Below are 21,861 nucleotides of genomic sequence, written 5' to 3'. Positions count from 1 at the left end.
ACTGAATATTGACATGTAGACGTCTTCAGGGTGGGACTCTCATCAAACACGTCAAGTTTGGTGCTGATTGGATCATGTACAGTCAAGTTATTAACAACTTCCTGTTTCATGGCGAGTCATGGCGAGACACTGAATTTTGACAGCTCGCCACGCCCAAACCGTTCCAAATCTGTAGAGATCTTTAATAACTTTTCATCGTTGATGCCTTCTCTACCAGCTGACCAAGTTTGAAGTCGATCGCTTCAACCCCCTCGGAAAAGTTCGTTCATTTACGTCCCCTGTAAATCGTAAAAAAAGCGTGAAGAATCCAATATGGCCGACTTCCTGTTTGGTTTAGGTCATCACTCCAAGAGACTTTTTTGTTCATCTTGAAGAGATACATGAACCCTCTGAATTTCATACATGTACATAAAACGCTGTTCCGGGGCTTGACATTAGGGGGCGCTACAGAGCCATTTTGCCACGCCCATTTGCGAAACCTTTAAAATACGTAATTTTTCACCACGACTGATGCGTGTGCAACTTTTGGTGAGTTTTCGTGCATGTTCAGGCCTCCAAATTAGCAATTCATTGTGGATAAGAACGACAAGAAGAAGAATAATAAGAAGAATTCCTTGCATTTGAACTATGTTTTTGGCCCCCTGGTCGCCTGTTTTTTTGCATTTGACGTATTTTTCCATCCCCTTCGTGCTCGGGGAGTATGGGGTCTGTACACCTCTTGGTTCTTGGGTTCTGGCATGTTTTCCTCCCTTGCATGTTTTTCCCCCACACAGTTTCAATAGGGTCCTCGCACCGCTTGGTGCTCGGGCCCTAATTAATCATTAATGAAAATACTTTTTAATTGCAGCCATAAGAATAAACCACAATCCACAGGAAAATATCAAGCTTCAATGAGAGCAACATTCTAAAAAAGCAGGTATGGAATAACTTCAATGAAACGGTTGTACTGATGGAACAAGCCGTGTGGAAATTTACATTTTGCCGAGTTTATGCTAGAATATTACAATTCAGGTAATACGATCTCCACTCACTCTATTAAACAGGGCCTTCATATGTTCATCCAACTATTTTGTTTCCTGATGTATAATGAGCATTACAGCAGCTATTGTGGCTCATTCTATGCTTACTTTCATTGGCTGCTCACTGACTTAGAAAGACTTGCGAACTTACATAAACATGTGGGTGGATGATGTTGGTTCTGCTAATGGGACTGCCGACCTGTGAAAGAGTAAAGGCAAAACATCAAACTCTGGGCCAATCTGTTAAAAACTGTTAATATTGTCAATATACATTTAGTTTTGGAATTTTTGACTAGTGCTCACAGTGTTGGAAGAGTTATTTCTGTCCGCCGCAGCATAACGGAAGAAAACGCCCACTTTGTCCACAGACACCGGCTTGACTTGCTCCCAACCACATACCCGAACCAGCAGCTGGTGCAGCTTCAGCTCATGAGTGTGGCTGCAGAGAAAGAGGCAGCAAAGTGAAACCAGTCAACAATTTCAAATCAACTGGGCAAAAGAAAAAAAAAAAGAGCTGGATGTGAATTGGAGCTGTACCGGTGACGGAGTTTCTCACGGGCTTCAAACTCAAAGGGAATCTCCTCCCCAGGCAGCACCTCTCTCCACTGGCTGACATTATGAGTGTCATCAGTTCCTGGACCATGGACATCTGAGATGGAATCTGCACTACTGCTGTGTGACAGTGCCACCCTGTGGGGAACATGTAAGGAGCTTTACCTTAATGCATACTACCATAAATCAAGAGTTATTTGGATCAATTTCATGTCAATCCTGACAGTAGTTGTTGAGATATCTTGCTCTGGAACAAAGTCTTGAACAAACCGTCATCGTCTGTTTGGTCTTAGATACCTACCTTGTGGGGGTCGTAGTCAAAGTGGCAAACCACATGGTACATCCTGTGTGGTTACGTAGAGCGTATGGCACGAATGGCTGCCTCCTCTTGGACAGCCTGACTGCTGGAAACAGAAATGAAAACCAAATTAAAGAGGACAGAATTGTGCTTGGCCCTTTTAGCAATTTCAGCAATGTATGTTCAGTTATTACAGTCCTGCTCTTCCTTTCTTCTCTGAGATCTAAAAATCAGCCAAGGCACAGCTGCCTTGACGTTCTTTCCATTAAGGGGGCACTCACAGTTTTGCACAAAATGATGAACTTAGTAGTCACAGGGACAACCAGTCAGCCTGTGGAAACAGCTGCATAGTATCTTGTGTGGCTCTGGGGAGGTACTTATTAATCTCAGTTTGACCTTGGAGATTACAGACAGTGTTTCTGGAGCCTGGCCCACACTAGCGACTAAAAGTCATATCTCAACCAAAACGCTTTGATTTTAACAATTATTTAGTAAAATGTGCCTCCAACTTGATAGAACTCACTGGAGTGCCCCTTTAAAGTCACACGTGAACTTTTGCAAATTTGCAATTATAACAATCTCACAGTTATAATTGGCTTGAATGAATCTGCTGCTCATTTTTAATATCCTACATGAACATACCGTGTATACAGATGAATATGCAGAACTATAAACTAAAAGCACACAAACATAACGCAAAAATTATTTGCCTAGAGGTCACTGACAGTAAACAATGTTCAGATGACTATACTGTCTATACTTACTTAACTGCAATATATTCAAACCTTAACAAAATGACAGAAAACTCATGTCCTATTCATATACCACAATAAACAAGTAAATAAACAGAACAAAAAGTAAAAATACACAATGCTGTTAATAAACAAAGACTTTTGGCAAATTAGCCATGAGATAAACTTACCATAGAGCAAATAAAGACTAGGAGCAGTTTAACCTCTGTGTCCAGCAGTTATTTATTTCCCATTCATTCACCCTTTAGTTTATGTTTAGCAGATGTCAAAACTTCTTTCAATTCTTTCAAATCTATATAGCCCGGGTAGTACAAGCTACAGGACACAAAGAACTTAAAAGGTACTGAATCACACTACTGAACTACATCCAACACAATGTGCATCAGTCTACAAAACCAGAGGCAGCAACAGCTACCATGCCATCATGTCAAGTGACCTTTCACAATGGATTCAGGATTACTGGCCATGCAGTGGAAAGCGAACAAACAAGTCATGCTGGTCAGGCAAAATAAAAAGTAAAAAGAAAAATTGAAGAAGAGGAGAGACAGGACACACTATCGTTCCAGTGAAACTAACGGGATTGATTTTAAACACTGTAATTATCACTACTCAAACCAGCAACACCACTGAATATACAGTCAGAGATCATTCAGTGACACAGCAGATTTAGCTGAAGTGCAGCCAAAGGCACATTCCTGCTTTAATTCTTCCAAGATCTTTCCATCCCAGCAGCAGACTGATTGCAAATTTCACTTTTCGCAGTTTACACAGTAACCGGCAAAAAGTCATTTTCTGTATCAAACTTCATTAAATAGTGAATTCAGTTTCATATGACTCATTTTCATTTCATTTTCATGTGTTTCATGTTTATTTTTCCATTGTTGAGAAGCACTTTGACTGTGAGTGCTATAGACTACATTACATTTATTAATGATTATTGCTGAAAATAATGCATGTTTTTTTTCTGTCTCAAATCAGACAAAGACTGAAATGTTGCTCCATGAATTAAATTCATCAGTACAGTGTACATATCTTTCGTCGGATATTTGCCTTCAGTTTACTTTTTCATTGAGCACCTGTACATGTTCTTTGGATATGTGTACCTTAGACTCTGTTTCTCCTTTATTTCTGTCTTAAATAGTTTTATGCATGTGGCATCTTGTTCTAGACACAATAAAAGAAAGCAGCCAAGAGAGAGAAAATGGAAGGCAAGAAATAGTTATGGTTTATGGGATGTTACTGTTCACGGTTGGCTTCTTAACCCCTAAACTGCGCAGGGCCGCCCATCCATGGGTGCTCATAATGACATCAGTTATAATTTTACTGTGATTATTTTTGAACAATGTGCAGCCCTAAACCTAACTCTAACCCTAACCCAATTTGCATTTGAAGCTTTTGACGCAGACTCTCACTTTGATTGATCCTTACTGCAAATTTAAAATGCCTCCCAAAATTGAAAGATCCCTAAGGGAATCATGGGAATCAACTAATGATGACTGAATGAGAGCTTTGATAGTGAGCGTGCTGCTGAGGGAGTTTACGCTGCTAAACTCTTAACTGTACCTCTGGAGTGAATCTGCTGCTCGAGGCAGGTCAAGCTGGCTGTGCTCCTAGTTCTAAGGGTAGCAAGAGGAGCACCTGACAGCAGAGAGAGATAGTTACTACACAAGAGAGACACATGCAGAGGGAACACACAAGGGGGTTAGAGGTTAATCATCCTCACTCTGTAATGTGTTTTGGGAACCAACAAATCAACACTTTTATAAATGGTGCAATTCATGCTTCACTTCAGGTCATATACCCTCTATTTACAGCAAACCACAAGTCCATTCATTTTGTATTCAACTAAAGGACCAGGAGAACTTGGCTGATGAGTAGCAGGTTTTGTGGTTAATGTAACGGTAAATGCTACATGTTCTCTTGTATAGCGCCTTTCAAAGCACGTTAACACCACATTCACGCTTCATCCATGCACTAATGGGAGGTTGCCAATGACGGTGAAACTAATCATTCGCACACTCATGTACACTCACACACACATGCGCTTTGGGAGCAATTTGGGGTTTAGTGTCTTGCCCAAGAACACTTCAACATGTGGACTGGAGGAGTGAGTGATTGAATCGCCGATCTTCTGATTGCTGGATGACCCACTCTACCTCTGAGTCACAAGAAAAAAAAACCCAAAGCCTCCTGTTGTGCCTACAACTTTTCAGAACGGAGCAACCAATCAACCAAGTTTCTCACAGGATGAATGCATACAACCACAGGAACAAGCCAACGCGCTACTAGTCCTTAACCAGATGTTTCTCTTATCATCAACAAATCCAATGAAAATATCAAAACCAAATACATGTTTGCCTGTCTCCTAAAACAGCAGCTCACTGTATATTTTACTCAAACCTTACTTAAACAAATTGGGAATTGTATTTAACTGTGAAAATGTCATCCAGGTTGTGTTGTCACGTCAGCATGTAAGTTCTGGCATTTCTAACTACAAAGACATGAGCAAAGAACGATTTGCTGGTCACCTGGCTATTCTGGTATCTTTTCATTTATATGGATTTTATTTAAATAACTTAACATTTGTTATCCAGGATGCCACATCTGACCAGCAATGCAATCAGTTCAGAACACATTTGTTGACAGAGCTTATGAGTATTTTCGTGAAGTTCTTCATTATCAGTGATTTGTTTGTACTACAGCAACTCACTTTGTCCAAAGCTGGGTGGGTCAACTGAGGAGCCCATCCAGGGCATGGGGGAAGAAGAACTGGGGGTCTGTTCCTCCTCATTACAGTAGTCAGCTATCCAGGAGTTCTTGGTGGTGTTGTATTGCTCTGGAAAGACCACATAAAGGCGTTCAACATTTGTGGCTTGTGGAACAAATTTAACATTGTAACTGAAAATGAAAATCACCAAATGTCCTGAGTGACCTGACTGAACCTTGCATGAAGCCCAAATTAATCAGCATTACTTCAACCAGCAGTTGTGCATCCTGTGCATGTTTGTGTATGTGCAGAGAAGCATATTCCAGCCTTTGCTCACCCAACAGGACAGAAGTAATATTGATGTCCAGTCTCTGCTTGGCTCGAATCCCCATCTTGAGCCGTGGAGGGTGGAGACGGCCAGCGGCCTGCTGCTGCCAGGACAGGAAGCAGGGCCAAGGCTCGATGAAGGGCTCCCAGCCTGGCACACATGATAAAGATCATCACCCTGCGACTTTGTCATTAATAAAAAGCAGCATGTCTGTCTCTGTTGATCTGCTGCAGTTTGCTTAGAGGTTATATCTTCTCACTCACTCTGCACTTTGCTGCAGAACATCTTGATAAATGCCAGAATTCCATTGAGTGGTTTTAGCAGTTTTATCACTGTGCCATTTAAACAAGACTCTATGAGTCTCCCTCAAATTCTAACAAAAAAAAAAACTACATTTTGTTGTTGGGAATAAAGATTTTGCTTTAGGCTTTGATAGCCTAATGGGTAGCCTAAACGTGTTTTCCAAAGACTGACTGAAAAGTAAGTATAAATGATATACAGTCCTGGTCATCATTATTGGCAACCATGAAATTTAAGTACATAATGTAGAATATCTCCTGAAAATGATTAATCTGGTGAAACAGCTTTGGTCTATACAGAATATATATATATATATATATATGTTTGATACAGAACAGCAAATGATAAACCAACAATTAAACAAAAAACAATAGTAGGAAAAAATAGAAAATCTGAAAGATTGCTGTGACACTGGTATTGGCACCCTTTAAATCAGTGTGGGGAAAAAAAACATTTTGACTCACCTGTGACAAATCAGAAATTAGAATCACCTGTGTGATGACATGACATAAATTAGCCAATGAATTACGACCTAAATGTTTTAAAAAGCCACGTTATTTCCTGTTCCTTTTGTCACAATGGTGAAGGCTAAGGAGGTGTCTGAGGACATGAGAAATGCTATTATTAGCAAACACAAGACCTCTAAAGGGTATAAGGCCATCTCCAAAGACCTTGCTATCCCTGTTTCAACAGTGCGCAATGTTATTAAGAAGTTTGCAAAGCATGGAACTGTCAAGAACCTCCCTGGACGTGGGGGGAAGAGGAAAATCGATGAGAGAACTCTTCGAAGGTTAGTGCGAACCGTGGAAAAGATACCACGTAAGACATCCAAAGACCTGCAAGCTGACCTGGAACAATCTGGAGTAACGGTTTCAACACGAACAATACGCCGCACACTAAACCAAGCAGGGCTTTATGGACGACGGCCGAGGAAGACCCCATTACTGAAAAAAAAGACATAAAAAGGAACGACCGATCTTTGCCAAAGAGTACCTGGACAAACCACAATCCTTCTGGGAAAATGTGCTGTGGACAGATGAAACAAAAATAGAACTTTTTGGCAATGCACACCAACAATTTGTTTACAGGTGGCGAAATGAAGCTCACAGGGAAAAGAACACCCTCCCCACAGTTAAGCATCCATAAGGATCCATAATGTTTTGGGGCTGCTTTGCTGCATCTGGTATTGGAGGCCTTCATCGTATCACAGGAATCATGAAATCAGAGGATTACCAAGGGATTTTAAAACAAAATGTGCTACTCAGTGTAAGAAAATTAGGTTTGAGTCGAAGATTATGGGTTCTCCAGCAAGATAAAGACCCAAAGCACACATCCAAAAGCACGCAGGAATGGTTGAAAAGGAAAAAATGGACTGTTTTAAACTGGCCAGCAATGAGTCCTGATCTCAATCCGATTGAAAATCTATGGTGTGAGCTGAAGTGTGCCATTGGGCAAAGGAATTCTGCAAACGTTCAAGAGCTTGAACAAATTGCAAAAGAAGAGTGGGAGAAAATACCAGCTGAGAAGTGCAAGAAGCTTATAGATGGCTACAAGAAACGAATGGAGGCAGTCATCGCTGCCAAAGGGTGTGCAACCAAATATTAAGGAGGGGTGTCTTTATAATGTCCATGTCATTTTTTATGTTTCCTCTTTGAAATTAAAACATGTAAGATGTAAAAACAATATTTTTTGTTAAATTACTTTGGAATTCCAATAAGAAAATTCTGATGATATTAATTTGGTACATTTTAATTTATTTCTGAAGATATTGTACAGGTTCTGCAAAAAATTAAAGGGTGCCAATAATGGTGACCAGGACTGTAACATTTAAATGACATATAAATTATATAATATATCATTTGAATATTAAATAAATGTTCTAATGCTGCTAGTAAATCTTATTACCCGACAGCTCTCTGTTGTAGTAGTCTCCTGACAGAGTGAAGCTGGCGTTACCTTCCTGGGTGGAACCAATGCGCTGCAGCACATTAAGTCCTGCAATAACAAGCAAAGTCTGCACATCACAGTCAGGCTGGAAATACAACATGTTCATCCTAAACTTCCTAAAAGCACAATTACTTAATTATCGAATTATTTTCTCTGGAGCACAAGTCATTCTGGTGTAGTGTGGTGACTAATATAAACTTACTCACATTCCTTAATGATTCCTAGTTGGAGAAATTACTCCACTGACATCCATTTAGTTTTTGCCTTTATTTAATAGTGATTCAGACAGGAAATGCAAGGAGAGAGATAGAGAGATAAAGAGATAGAGAGATAGACAGATAGATGCAGAAGCAGAGGAGCCTAGTAAAAGCAACAACAGTGACTTCTAATAAAACTGTAAAAGCAAGTTTTGCTTAGGACTAAACACTGAGGCAATGTAAAATGAGGCACAGGTTTCAGTTTAAGAAAAATAACTTCCCAATCTTCATCATATGTTTGATACTACAGTTATATTGAATGTAAATGATTTACTGGAGAGAGTGAGCTCAGCCAGTGGTATGTCACAGTCCAGACAGTCATCGATGAAGCAGATGCAGACACTCTCTGCCTTCACCTCCACCCCAGACAGAGAAGCTGAGTGGCTGCTGGAGCCAGAGTCAGCCCTGGCTCTAGGATGTCCTGCCATGTTCTCTGCATTCTCCAGCAGCCACGTGGCAGCCTGATCCAGCTGGCCTGAAGGGCACAGTATATAGGTTATGACTCTGAGTTCTGCTGCCAAGTTACTAGGCATGGATACAGTGCTGGTGTCACTCACCTCTACAGTGGATTAGGGCTCTTTTGCAGTCCTCTTTCCTGAAGCCAAGGTCTTGTAAATGGGTCAGCTGGCCCTCTGTGGGGATCAGAACACAAACTCATAAACAGCTTTTCTGAGAACAGTAATAAGCAGTGGAAAATAGTATGCCCTCACTGTAACTAAGTAGTAGCCGAGCAAACTTTTAAAAAATGACACGATTAATAACCATTTGTAACAATGTTTTGGACACTGTTCCAAAAACATCCAACAATCAAAAATCATCTTTACATACCAATGAGAGCCTCAGTCTTCTGCCTGAAGAGGTCTTTGGCTGTAGAAGTGGACTCAGTGCTGGGTGCAGTGCTAGTGTCAGAGTCAGAGGGCAGCGCAGTGCTGGCAGTAGGGATAGACTTGGCAATGGCCAAGAAAAGCTGAATGTCATTGTAAGACAGACGGATGTCCAGAGCCGGAAACTGAATCTGCAAGAGATGCACATGCACAATTAAAGAGGCATTAACCCAGTGTACATGTCAAAGTCACTTTGCTAGTAATGGGGTGTAGTAGTCTGTCAGAACAGCTGTAAAGTCTTCTGTGGTTCTGCTAAGTCTGAGAACATCACTTGGGTGTCTCAGCTTGGCCTTGGAGACTACAAAGTTCATAAGGAAAAGTCTGTTTTAAAAAAATCGAGAACGAATGAAGGGAGAGTTTAAGAACTGTAGGTATTTATCAGGCATTATGAAAAAAAATTATATATATATATATACACACACACACACACACACACACACACACGTGTGTGGATATCTGCTGCACAAATTGTCAGAATTTTGGAGATAATAATAGATACAAAATGCTAGATGTGTCACAGGAAGAGTATACTCATTTAAATGCTACTCTTTTGTTTGCACTATTACACAATGACAGTTAGCATTGGGAAATCCCTCTGCTGTGAGGCTACGCTGCTAACTACTGCACTGATTTCAGTCACATGCTGCATATCTTATTTTGATTGAGTGACAACTCCTGACCTCCAGCAGTGGTGGGATGTCCTCCACATTGAAGGCATCCAGGAGACCTGAGCTGCTTTGGTATGTGGGACTCCCACATAGCTCAACCTGAATATTGACTGGATCAATGATGGACAGCGCTGTCTCCTGCTCACTACCCAGCCGACACGAGAACACCTGGGGGAGATGAGATTTGGAGCTGTAAAGTAGAGCTGATAGCAGTTGCAGCAGTAGCAATAGCAGCAGTAACATGGCCTGTGCTTAAAGCAATTCCCTGGTTAGTAAAAACTAAAAGTAATGAAAGTATAAGTAGCACTAGAGCTTCAATAAAGGATTCCCTTTGTTGAATAGATGATGTTTCTTTAAATAAAAGGATCTTGATAAAGAGCTGTGGTAGAACTGGTCGTCATCAAATGGTGCTATGACAGTGGGAGATGTCACCTCTATTCCTGCGAGGCTGCCGGAGAAGGGTCTGTCCAGCAGACGGGGTTTATAGGTAAGGACAGTGGTGCCTTTTAGAATGATGGCGTTGGTATCCAGAAATGACGAGTCCTCCACAACCACAAACTCTGTGCCTTGAGACAAATCACAAATGTAACATTTTAAAAGGCAAACTCAGGGACTTACACAGACCAGGTCATTTAAGGTTCTCATTTAGCAGCTGATATATAGAAATGAATTACTTGTAACTTCACTTATTCTGGGCAGGTCCAATTAAAACTTGTTAGGCATAAATGTCCTTCTTTTTTTGAAAGTACAGCAATGACATTTTCATATTTAATAAAATACTTCAAATGAAATATGCAGGGTACACATTCAATCACAGACCATCCGTACAGTGAGGACAGGGTGCAAGGTGCCAACCTGCTCATCATGGAAGAACTAACCATTCACACACACTCACATGTGGAGGCACAGCTTCGGGATCAGTTTGGGGTTCAGTATCTTGATTAAAGATACTTCCACATGCAGTCTGGAGGAGGTGTGAATTAGCTGTGTGATTAGTGGATGGCGTGCTCTACCTCTGAGACACAGCCACTCAATTTATTGCGGTTGCTTTTTAAATTTTTGAGCTTTGTATGTATCTGGGGCATAAGCGCTTGTTTTATCATTATGTTTTAATGTTGCATCAGTTCTGACTAAATACTATTAATGACCAAACGTTGGATTTAGAGTTTCTGGCCTCGTGTAAAATTATTTATTGTAATAAAGACAACTGACTGTTTTCTCAGTGACTAATAATTCTTCTCTGACCTGTGACGTTGATCTTGACCTCCAGACAGTGGTCCTGCGTGACAGGCACCGTGGACCTTTTAGTGACCACACCACTCTTGACTGTCTTCGGCATGACGGCCCCAGTGGTGCTGGTGGTGGCAGTGCCCAAGTCAATGCTCGTGTTATTGGGCCAGTACTGACGAAGCTCAGCACCCCCCGTCATCTTCTCCACTGGCACCTGCAGGAAGTCTCTCACCAGCTGGAGCCAGTCGAAGATTAGAAAGACCCTCAGGTTATTGAGGACCACCGTGAAGCAGGAGGAGTCGCGTGTGGATCTGAGGGATGGTGGAACACAACTTATTATTTATTATCCAACTCTTTACTCTCTAACAGAAAATAAAATCTCTATTTCTACCGATGTTTGCTAATGTTCCATAGCTCAATTCTCCAGTGATACCTATAATGTAGTTCCAGCTGAAGCGATGCCCGGTTAGTGCCCGTTTTGGAGGGCTGGAGGATGCAGTCAAAGACATTGGGCCTTGAATCATCTGGTCCACCAGTGCTTTTATTAGACCCGGTGTATCGAGTGTCGTATGCCAGCAGTGAGTGAGACACCAAGTTGACAGACTTGGATCCATTGGAGAAAGTCTCAAAGAGCAGCTTGGATTTCATGAAGTCAAACCTTTGCAAAAGAAATTCAAACATAATATAAACATGGCACATTTTTAACCTTTTACAACTCTGTTATGACACAACATGGTGATTTAATCTAATGAAAGGTTTAGATGAACTAGCTACTGGGCTGTGGGTGATGTTAATCTCTGAAGATTTCTTCAGAAATCTCTTTAGACTTGTAACTAGCGTTTAGTTTCTCTTTTGTGCTGTAAACCCTATGGAGAGTTATACTGTCCAATATCTGACCACATTCTAGTCAAAATGACTCTTTAAAACGTCTCAATGTTTCCCATGCATCACGATTTCCTGGTTGAAACATTTCTCAAACTCTGAGTTTGTCACTGACAGCTATGGGTTAAAATATGCAACGTCAATCTTCTTTGGCATCACTGTTGATACGTGATTGACACATCATTAGTCTAACTGGCTTGGTTTGAGTTGAGAAAAGAGAACTCGCAAATGTTGTATGTGTGGGACAGAGCAAGGACACTCTGAAAAATCATGTGACATGAATCATGAGAAATGGCAGCAATATGGATCTTTTTACTTACACATACACTACTCACAAAAAGTTAGGGATATTCGGCTTTCGGGTGAGATTTCAGGATGAACCTAAAATGCATTCTAACCTTTCCAGGTGAACTTAATGTGACCTTCTCTAAACCTTTGAATGCACATGTCCAAGTGTTCAGTGTTTCAGTACTTTTTGCACAAGTTGCTGTTCTCTAACAAGGTGATTAACAGCAAAATTCACAACTGGTTTGATCCATGAATCGACCAATACATTTCCTGCTTCAGTTAGAATTGGTATTTAAACAGTCCTCCTCATCATGCTGTTCACATTCTGACATCATGAGACCAAGACGACACCTAACAATTGATCAACAGCACCTTGGCATTGCGAGGCTTCAAACAGGAAATCCTCAGATGGAAGTTTTCACTGAGCTTAGAGGGTCACAGAGTGTCATCAGGAGGTTGTAACAGTGATACAGAGGGACTGGAAGAGTCACAGAAAGGAGAGGAGTGGACGTCCTTTGGCCACATCCCAATTTATTGAGACACTGAAAATCTTTTGTTGTGGTATACCCACCACTGTTGTTAGCTTTTCTTTCAATAAATTGTTTAAAATGAAGAAATTACCATTGCATGCTTCTACTTAAATGCCCTACTTTCATGATATAATATCACTGTCGCATTAACTTTTTCCATTTTCCATAAATTTCACCTGAAAGTCAAATATCCCTAACTTTTTGTGAGTAGTGTATTTTATTGCTTCAGATGTGGCTTGGGTGGAAGTGTAATGCCTCTTGGCATCAATAAATTATCTCAGGTATACTGATACTCTGTCAGCATTTGGGACAGAGTGCATCATACTTTGGATTTAAAATGTGTTTAAAATTGTGGCTTTTTTTTCGTCAACCAGATACGACACTCCAATACTCAGAGCTTTTCTGGCTCAAACATACAGTTGATAGTTGTGAGAACTTTGATGGCTTTACACCGTGTGCCATTGTACTGGCAGCAATGGCATATTTTGGGTTTAAATCTCACCATTAACCTGTTTATTGTTAAGATGCTCACTACCGTTTTGTAACTGTAAAATCTCTGGCTTTGTGTATATTTGGTATTCATGCTTTTATTCTTGTATTTTGTCTATTCTGTTAATATTTGCGCTCTTTCCTACTTTGGACTGTAACTGCTGAGCAACAATTTCCCTTGGGATAAATAAATATCTATCTTATCATTATGATGCCATGGTTTTGTTGCATGTAGCTTTGAGGTCCTTTGCATTGTTGCTGTGTCATTATTTTATTTGCATCAACTAGAAATGCTCATAATATGCTGGGATCTGGACTTTCATGGGCAACTCATAACTATTTGTGTGACCTTAGATGCAGCGCAGCACATCAAACAAACATCTATTCAAGGATTTGGAAAAAGTTGCAAATGTACATTTTTTGTATGGCTGATAATAAGACAAAAGAGGCACACCTTGCTAATGAGCGTTTCTGTTCAGTGGGTCTGGGGGTGTCCAAGAGCTCCAGACTGACACCCATCATGTCCACCAGGAATGTCAAGTTGGTGTAGACATCACCACTTAACACCGTCTGTGGAGAAACATGACATCAGTAAGAGATACAGAGATATACTATTTGGAAATGAGAAAAAAAGACAATTACGTCACAAATGCAGACACGACTGTATAAAATACAATACAAATGTAACAAATACATTGCTAAATGTATGTATGTAACACAAACTGCCTGGTTAAAAAGGCACAGCAGCGACTTCCTGAGGGTTCTCAGGAAGTACAACCTGTCACAACATCTGCTGCTGTCCTTCTACCAATCCTCTGTCCTAAGTGTCCTGACCTACAGCATCCTGGTCTGGTATGGCAGCAGCTCTACAGCAGACAAAAAGGCCCTGCAAAGGGTGATAAAAGCTGCTGAAGAAATAACAAACACAACCCTACCTACCCTTGAACTCATCTTCACCTCCCGTTGTCTCCAGAAAACAGACACTATCCTGAAAGACACATCTCACCCTGCCCACCACCTGTTTGACCCCTCAGGGTACCGTCTCCCCTCAAGCCATCACCAAACTAGATAATGCACTTAAAACATAGGGCCTGTGCAATAATTTGAGTGGAATATAATTTATTCTTTGGCATTTGTTGTTTTTGTATCTTTGTACTTTTATGGTTTTGTTTCACTTTTTTGTGCTTTGAATTTCGTTGTATTTATTTAAAATGACAGTAAAAGGAATCTATCTATCTATCTAAATATACTGTCAACTATAACCCTACGACAGCCCTTTTTTGAGGGACATTTTAATCAAAATTTGACTGACGCAGCTGTATGATATGACAGGCAGTATGATATCAAACATTATATTAGACATGGGACTCTAGAATCTTTAATTCTGAATTCTTGAATTGTTGGAGACCAACTAAATGAGTTTGGTCTTAAGTTTGATCTTAATCTGCTCTCTATGAAAAGTGTCTTGAGATAATGTTTAAAATGAATTTGGCACTATTAAAATAAAAATTGTTGGTTGATTGATTGACTGAAAAAAGGCAAGAACATCTGAGTACAGAGGATGTCGTCGATGTACAGACTGTGTAGCCCCTTTGAACTCATTTATGATCTGTGATATTGGGCTGTATAACTATAATATGTAATATGTTCTGTAGATGGAGTATTTGAGGTCATTTAACTCATAATTTAGCCTGAGCCACATTTATAGGATATCAAATATCCTATAAGTGAGACAGTCACACAGATTTCTTGACAAAAATAGCATTTGCTAGAAATACATTTATAGATATGCTGCAAAGACGACAGTAAACTGTTTAGTTGGTTGGCCAGAATGTACATATGGTTGCCTGCTTTCTCACATAGGTGCTGGGGTCCTGCAGGTTGTAGGGTCTCAGGAAATCTTCAACAGGCTCTCCCAGGTTGTTCTCCAGCAGGCCTCTGATCAGCTGGTAGTGCTCCAGGTCCAAAGAGCAGTGTACTGACGACAGGCTGCCATGGATGGACATGTCAGGTACTGCATGGCTCAGCTCCCTGACAACATCAATGAACACAACCATGAGTTCCATACCTCTATGGATGAATGGATGGATGACTGATGAATAAACATGTTTAAGGATTGTATTGTCAATGATTATTGACAATGATGTCAATAATAAATACTGAATAACAGAGTTACAGGGGGGCATTAATACACATTAAAAAGTGAAAAGATAAAAAGTGCCAGCTTTATGGTTAGATGAAAGTTGGAGTGTGTTGTGTTACTTTACTGAATAGCCACACTGTTAAGTTGGTTAGTTCTACTCACACAGACACAGGGTCTTGCATGCAACCAACCATCATTTTTTAACCTGCCATCCTTATCTTCCACACTCACATACAAATAAATGTTTTACTACACATTTAGGTCTTCTTTAATGTTGTAAAAGAGAGAATACTGCCACTATCAACTACTAGCTGTCATTATGGTAATTTTATGGTAAACAGTTAAATTTCTTTTTCCTCGTTTAACAAGGTTGCGCCCCAATCAAGATGGACTAAACAGTAACTCCCATTAAGTAACATAATTATCAATTATGTCTGATAACTATCAATTATTTCCGATCGCCAAATTGCCTCTGAAACAGTGCAAACCCTCAACATATTTTGCTGCCAGTGTCCGCACTGACTTTAGAATTCTGTTGGTGCCACCGCACGACGCAGAGTCCTCAACATGGTTTCATAGCAAAAAGGTCAGAATCTGAGGTGCCAACAGAAGAAAAAGCAGCACATACTTGTCAAGGTTGCGTTCCACTTTAAGCTTGAGGCGGCAGCAGTCTTTTAGTAGGTTGTCTCCAGTACGACGGACAGAGTATGAGGGAAAGATGAGGTCTGTGGATTCGGGAGAATTACCGCCACTGTCCCAGGGCTGACTGGGCAAACGCTCTGCAGCAAAGATATCCATCTCCTGCAAGTCGAGGGCAATGCAGTCCAACAGGCACATATGGTCTTCTAATGGGAAAAAACATATCAGGTCACACTAACATCTACTTTTAAGATGACCTTTTCATTTGAGATTACAGTGGAGAGAGAAAAAAAAACAGCATAGGTGATGGGGGAAAAACAAGCCACAACAAAGATTCGAGCTTCTAGGTTCTTGTCTTGACTAAGTCTTTCAAAGTGACCCTTATGGCTCAGTGCTGAAAAATTAACACTTAACTGCAACATATAAAAGTAATCTTCAAGGCCTGTTATCATTACTGAGATCCACATTTTCTGGTGTCTCAGCTCTACCTACAATCATTACTTGTAGGTTCACTGTGTGGCTTTATGTCAAACTACGCAGCAATGCTAACCTAAGCTGTGAAGCCCGTTGTCCTCAGGGGTCCTCCCTGTGTCTGTCGCCTGTGGCCTGCCAAGGGTGAACCCTGTGGAGGACGAGCTGGAGGAGGTTCTAGGCTTCTCCTGCTCACTACTCCTCCCTGCTGCACTACGGACGCGCTCCTTTTTCAAGGGAAAAGACAGAGTCATACAGATGCCCATTATTATTAGTTGTATTACGTACAAACAAAAGCAAATGATTACTTTCTAAGAGAAAGAACTTGTCAATATTAGTTCACTGAATTCCCCTTTAAAAATAATAATTCACTGGCAGTGTGCCACTATCTACTAAGCCAGAAAGAACAATTCAACACAGCAGTCAGTTTGTCTTTTCCAGTGTTTGTAACTTAAACCTTTTTTAAAAATTACTCATTAGTATTATATTTAATTTCAAGAATCAAATGGGTCAAACACTGCAAAAACACATACTCAATGTCAAACAATGACTCAATTTCAACAAAGACTGGTATTTCAAGGTCATATTTTATGAAAAGAACACCAACTTATGCCAGTAAGTTCTCTGATCAGCGTATATAGTATATGACTCAAGGCAGGGATTGCTGAGCTAAATGACTGCTTTAACCAGTCAGAAAAAGTGGTTTGTCTTCTTAACCACTCACTGACCATGAAGATTATTTTGACATGACTGATTTTTAAAACTGTAAATATGACCAGCCTCACACACCTGCAAGTAATACTACTTAAAAAGATGTGTTAAGCTAGATGATAGCTGATTGATCACGTGGAGGAATCATAGCATCATGATATCCAGGCCGTTCCCTCTTTACCATGAGAAGGAGTCAGGCGTGACCTGTATCTCCCATTATACCATCGCATCACTATTGTGATGGAATGACTGATGATGGGTTAAAGTCATGACACAGCACACAGAAGAAGAATGATTTCGTCATATAAGACAAACATGATCAAGGAGCTTGGAGGATTGGTGTATTCCTTTAAACAATACATGCAATACATGTTTTAACAAAAAGCTCAGTCCATCACATACCCAACAGACAAACCAAGGCTGGACAATATTTCATTGCAATTAAAGCAACAGCAACTCATTTGACACTGTATCACCAGAGGTTCCAAAATAAAGGAGCATTATGAACCTATAAATTAAAATAAATTCTCCAACAAAGGACTGCTTTCAAGTGCAGTTAAAAGTGACACATGTTAATCAGATGTTATATCTATATGACTACATCTACAGTGGAGATAAAAAGTCTACGCACCCGTTAAAATGTTTTTGTGATGTAAAAAAATGAGACCAACATAAATTTAATGTGACCTATAACCTGAACAACTAAATTGAAAAACAAACCGAAATCTTTGTGGGTAGGAGTCTATCAGCATGGCACATCTTGACTTGGCAATATTTGCCCACTCTTCTTTGCAAAAACGCTCCAAATCTGTCAGATTGCGAGGGCATCTCCTGAGCTCAGCCCTCTTCAGATCAGGATTCAGGTCTGGGCTCTGGCTGGGCCATTCCAAAACTTTCATCTTCTCCTGGTGAAGCCGTTCTTTTGTTGATTTGGATGTATGCTTTGGCTCGTTGTCATGCTAAAAGATGAAGTTCCTCTTCATCTTCAGCTTTCTAGCAGAAGCCTGAAGGTTTTGTATCAACACTGACTGGTATTTGGAACTCTTCATGATTCCCTCCACCTTGACTAAGGCCCCAGTTCCAGCTGAAGAACAACAGCCCCAAAGCCTGATGCTGCCTCCACCATGCTTCACTGTGGGTGTGGTGTCCTTTTGGTGATGTGCAGTGTTGTTTTTGCACCAAACATACCTTTTGGAATTATGGCCAAAAAGTTCAACCTTGGTTTCATCAGACCAGAACACATTTCCCCACATGCTTTTGGGAGACTTTTGGGAGGCTTGGATGTCTTCCTTCGTAAGAAAAGGCTTCCATCTTGCCACCCTACCCCACAGCCCAGACATATGAAGACTACGGGAGGTTGTTGTCACATATACTACACAGCCAGTACTTGCCAGAAATTCCTGCAGCTCCTTTAATGTTGCTGTAGGCCTCTTGGCAGCCTCCCTGACCAGTTTTCTTCTCGTCTTTTCATCAATTTTGGAGGGACGTACTTGGTAATGCCACTGTTGCGCCATATTTTCTCCACTTGATGACGACTGTCTTCACTGTGTTCCATGGTATATCTAATGCCTTGGAAAGTCTTTTGTACCCTTCTCCTGACTGATACCTTTTAACAATGAGATCCCTCTGATACTTTGGAAGCTCTCTGCGGACCGTGGCTTTTGCTATAAGATGCGACTAAGAAAATGTGAGAAAAAGCTACTAGAACAGCTGAACTGTATTTGGGGTTAATCAGAGGCAGCTTAAATTATGGCAGGCGTGTACTGACTCCTATTTAACATAATTCTGAACACAGCCACATCCCCAGTTATAAGACGGCGTGCACACTTATGCAACCACATTATTTTAGTTTTTTATTTTTACTTCCCCCCCTAAAACATTTCAGTTTGTTTTTCAATTGAGTTGTACAGGTTATAGGTCACATTAAAGGTGGAAAAAGTTCTGAAATGATTTATGTTGGTCTCATTTTTTTACATCACAAAAACCTGGCATTTTAACAGGGGTGTGTACACCTTTTATATCCACTGTATGTCAAGGAAATCACTGACATATACTGTCACCTGCCAGCTGTCTATAGTGTGTTATTGGGATAATTTCTGGTATTGTGAAACTTGGTGTAGGATGGAAACTGAAAAGGCAACACCATGATATTGAGACAACCTTTTTCCACACCAAAAAGCAACAGCATGCCATTGTACCTTGTAATGGGATGGATCCTTGTATGAATTTGCATGCAGTATAAAATTCTTCACAAAAAAAAAAACACAAAATGCATGTAAAAGAGGCATATTTTTTAAGTATTGCAATTTACTTTGCACAGTATAGAGTAAGTATCTTAACAGCTGCTGGTTAGTACAGTTAGGGATCCCTACCAGATGTGTTTTCAGACTGAATTTTTCTGCTTGGACTGATCATTTGTGCCCGATGTAGTTTTTTGGCAAAAAAAAAGTTCAGTTACCTTGTTGAAAATTCTCCCTCATTGAAAAATCCTGAATCTGAAAATACTAATATTTTCTTTTAAGAATTTAAGTGCTGGACTAAAGTTGCTTCCAGCTTCACCAAAAAGATCATTCTCATGGTGCACTGAAAGTTTAAAGTTTCCACATCACACTTGCCCGCAAAATCCTTCCACGTCTTAAACTGAGATTTAAAGGGGACACTAGTTTGAGGAGCTAAAAGCAAAATAAATGTGATCAAGTGTTAGGGTTAGGGTTTTTGTCATTTAAACTCTAAAATTAATGAAATGTTGCATCATAAGTATAAATTGTATTTAGCTGGATTGAAACAATCAGTTTGTTTCAGCTAAATTTAAACATCTGATTCAGATAAATAAATTACAGGTAAATTATTTAAGTATTAAATGAATGAATGAATCAACTGAATCACTAAACTGGAACAGAAACTGAAACTGGATTAGTTAAGCCAAGTTTGAAAAACTGGGCCCTGGACTTAATTTAACTCTTGCAAACTAAATCTTCTTATCTAGTGCTGGGTAACAAGCCCTAACACCTAAAAAGTTGGGCCGTGTCTTTTGAATAAATGAATGGCTACTAAAAGACAGTTAGAGACACTGACAAGGTTTAGTTATAGAACCATACTTTTCATTCTTTGGTCAGTGCATATGAAACAATAGCAAAGAAGAGGAAGAGAAAGGACGGTCAGCATGCACGGTATGGGTGGATGAATGGGTAGCGTGACTCACCAAAGAAGGGAAAAAGGCATGTGCCATGGTGAGTTTCTCTACCTTGTCTTGTAGGGAAAAAGTCCCATGTGCCCCAGCTGGAAGGAAGCAGTTCTGCACCTTCAGCTGGCCAAGGTTGGCCACAATGACCCTTGGTGACCGTGAGCTCTCTGGGATGAGAATAACCGGGGCGCCAGCCTCAATATCCAGCAGAACCCTGGATGCTCGCTGAGGATGATCTCTCACCTGCGTTGAAAGGAGAAAGAGAGCACAGAGGACACAGAATTTAGAGGAAAGGATGAATTGCATAAGCAACATACTCATACTGCAATATATGGACATGCTATTGTGGCAGACTGAAGTTACCTGTCATTCAGAATGTGACTATCAAAGGAAAGTGCTGCAACAGGTAGTACTCACAGACTGAAGTTACCTGTCATTCAGAATGTAACTATCATAAGAAAGTGCCCCAGCAGGTAGTACTCACAGCCTGGCCCTCCATTGCAGCCCTCTGCCTGCCAAGCACATCTTGTAGCTGGGTGAAATGTTGGATGAAGGCTACCACCTCGGCCTGAAAGCGCTGAGTGTGGACGTACTGCACTGAGGCCATCTGCAAACACACCTTGATGTCACATTCCCGCTCAAGGTAAGGATCAGCCTGGCCGTACCTAAATGTATCAGAATACAAAGGTTTTTCAGTATCATGCAGATTAATTGTCTGTTGGAATATATGTGTGTGATACATACTTATGGATGTTAAAAATAAGGGCCTCCCCTCCTCGTGTGGTGAAGCGTTCTCGGTAGAGATCACCATGTGGGGTAAGGTCACTCAGGGACAAACTTCCTAAACTGCCTTGTAATGCTAGGTCGCCATCTAAAATATTAGAATGTGATAATATTAAACATCAAATTATTTTCACAAGTCAACTTAGTTAAGGTAGAAGAAAATGATGTTGCATAGAAGGTTTGTTTTATCACAGCAAGGTAAATTTGAAGTTCTTCATACACACCCAACATTTCCAGATGAGCAGATAATTTGGACACACTAGCTCTGGCAAGCTCGTTGAGTTTCTTGTTCAGCACAAGAGACAAAGAATGAACCTAAAAATGAAAACATGAACAGATTCACCATGAATGACAGAGAGAAAAGGAAAGAACATTTAATGAACGTAATTCTGTACATGCTAGGAATCACATGGATGTTGCAAATATTACTGAAGCGTTTATATTGCAAATATATACACATATACATGTATGTATATATATATACACATATACATGTATGTGTATGTATATGTATATGTGTGTGTGTGTGTGTGTGTGTGTGTGTATATATATGTGTGTGTGTATATATATATATATATATATATGTGTGTGTGTGTGTGTGTGTGTGTATATATGTATGTGTGTGTATATATATGTGTGTGTGTGTGTGTGTGTGTGTGTATATATATGTATGTGTGTGTATATATGTGTGTGTGTGTGTGTGTGTGTGTGTGTGTGTGTGTGTGTGTATATACACATATACATACATACATACATACATACATATACATATATATACATATATACACACACACACACA

The 21,861-nt window shown here is 40.2% G+C and overlaps 1 protein-coding gene across 1 annotated transcript in view; it reads right to left on the bottom strand.

Annotated features, from left to right (window-relative positions):
• The window catches only part of vps13d (vacuolar protein sorting 13 homolog D), a 69,952-nt gene that overhangs the window by 23,772 nt on the left and 24,319 nt on the right, over nucleotides 1-21,861 (bottom strand). Inside the window, exons 22-43 of the mRNA XM_070840318.1 lie at nucleotides 21,287-21,377; nucleotides 21,024-21,150; nucleotides 20,764-20,944; nucleotides 20,298-20,522; nucleotides 16,464-16,611; nucleotides 15,903-16,119; nucleotides 14,991-15,162; nucleotides 13,586-13,701; nucleotides 11,376-11,600; nucleotides 10,958-11,253; nucleotides 10,145-10,278; nucleotides 9,725-9,880; nucleotides 8,989-9,175; nucleotides 8,718-8,792; nucleotides 8,435-8,635; nucleotides 7,862-7,951; nucleotides 5,666-5,806; nucleotides 5,332-5,457; nucleotides 1,873-1,975; nucleotides 1,557-1,709; nucleotides 1,323-1,458; nucleotides 1,171-1,218 (exon numbers count right to left, since the gene is read on the bottom strand). Of these exons, the coding sequence (XP_070696419.1) occupies nucleotides 1,171-1,218; nucleotides 1,323-1,458; nucleotides 1,557-1,709; nucleotides 1,873-1,975; nucleotides 5,332-5,457; nucleotides 5,666-5,806; nucleotides 7,862-7,951; nucleotides 8,435-8,635; nucleotides 8,718-8,792; nucleotides 8,989-9,175; nucleotides 9,725-9,880; nucleotides 10,145-10,278; nucleotides 10,958-11,253; nucleotides 11,376-11,600; nucleotides 13,586-13,701; nucleotides 14,991-15,162; nucleotides 15,903-16,119; nucleotides 16,464-16,611; nucleotides 20,298-20,522; nucleotides 20,764-20,944; nucleotides 21,024-21,150; nucleotides 21,287-21,377 (3,348 nt within the window). The remainder of the gene's footprint in view (nucleotides 1-1,170; nucleotides 1,219-1,322; nucleotides 1,459-1,556; nucleotides 1,710-1,872; nucleotides 1,976-5,331; nucleotides 5,458-5,665; nucleotides 5,807-7,861; nucleotides 7,952-8,434; nucleotides 8,636-8,717; nucleotides 8,793-8,988; nucleotides 9,176-9,724; nucleotides 9,881-10,144; nucleotides 10,279-10,957; nucleotides 11,254-11,375; nucleotides 11,601-13,585; nucleotides 13,702-14,990; nucleotides 15,163-15,902; nucleotides 16,120-16,463; nucleotides 16,612-20,297; nucleotides 20,523-20,763; nucleotides 20,945-21,023; nucleotides 21,151-21,286; nucleotides 21,378-21,861) is intronic.

This window comes from Pempheris klunzingeri, chromosome 11 (assembly GCF_042242105.1).
Source record: "Pempheris klunzingeri isolate RE-2024b chromosome 11, fPemKlu1.hap1, whole genome shotgun sequence".
NCBI lineage: Eukaryota > Metazoa > Chordata > Actinopteri > Acropomatiformes > Pempheridae > Pempheris > Pempheris klunzingeri.
Note: the sequence above shows the minus strand (reverse complement) of the source record. Positions and strands in the feature narration are given on the sequence as shown.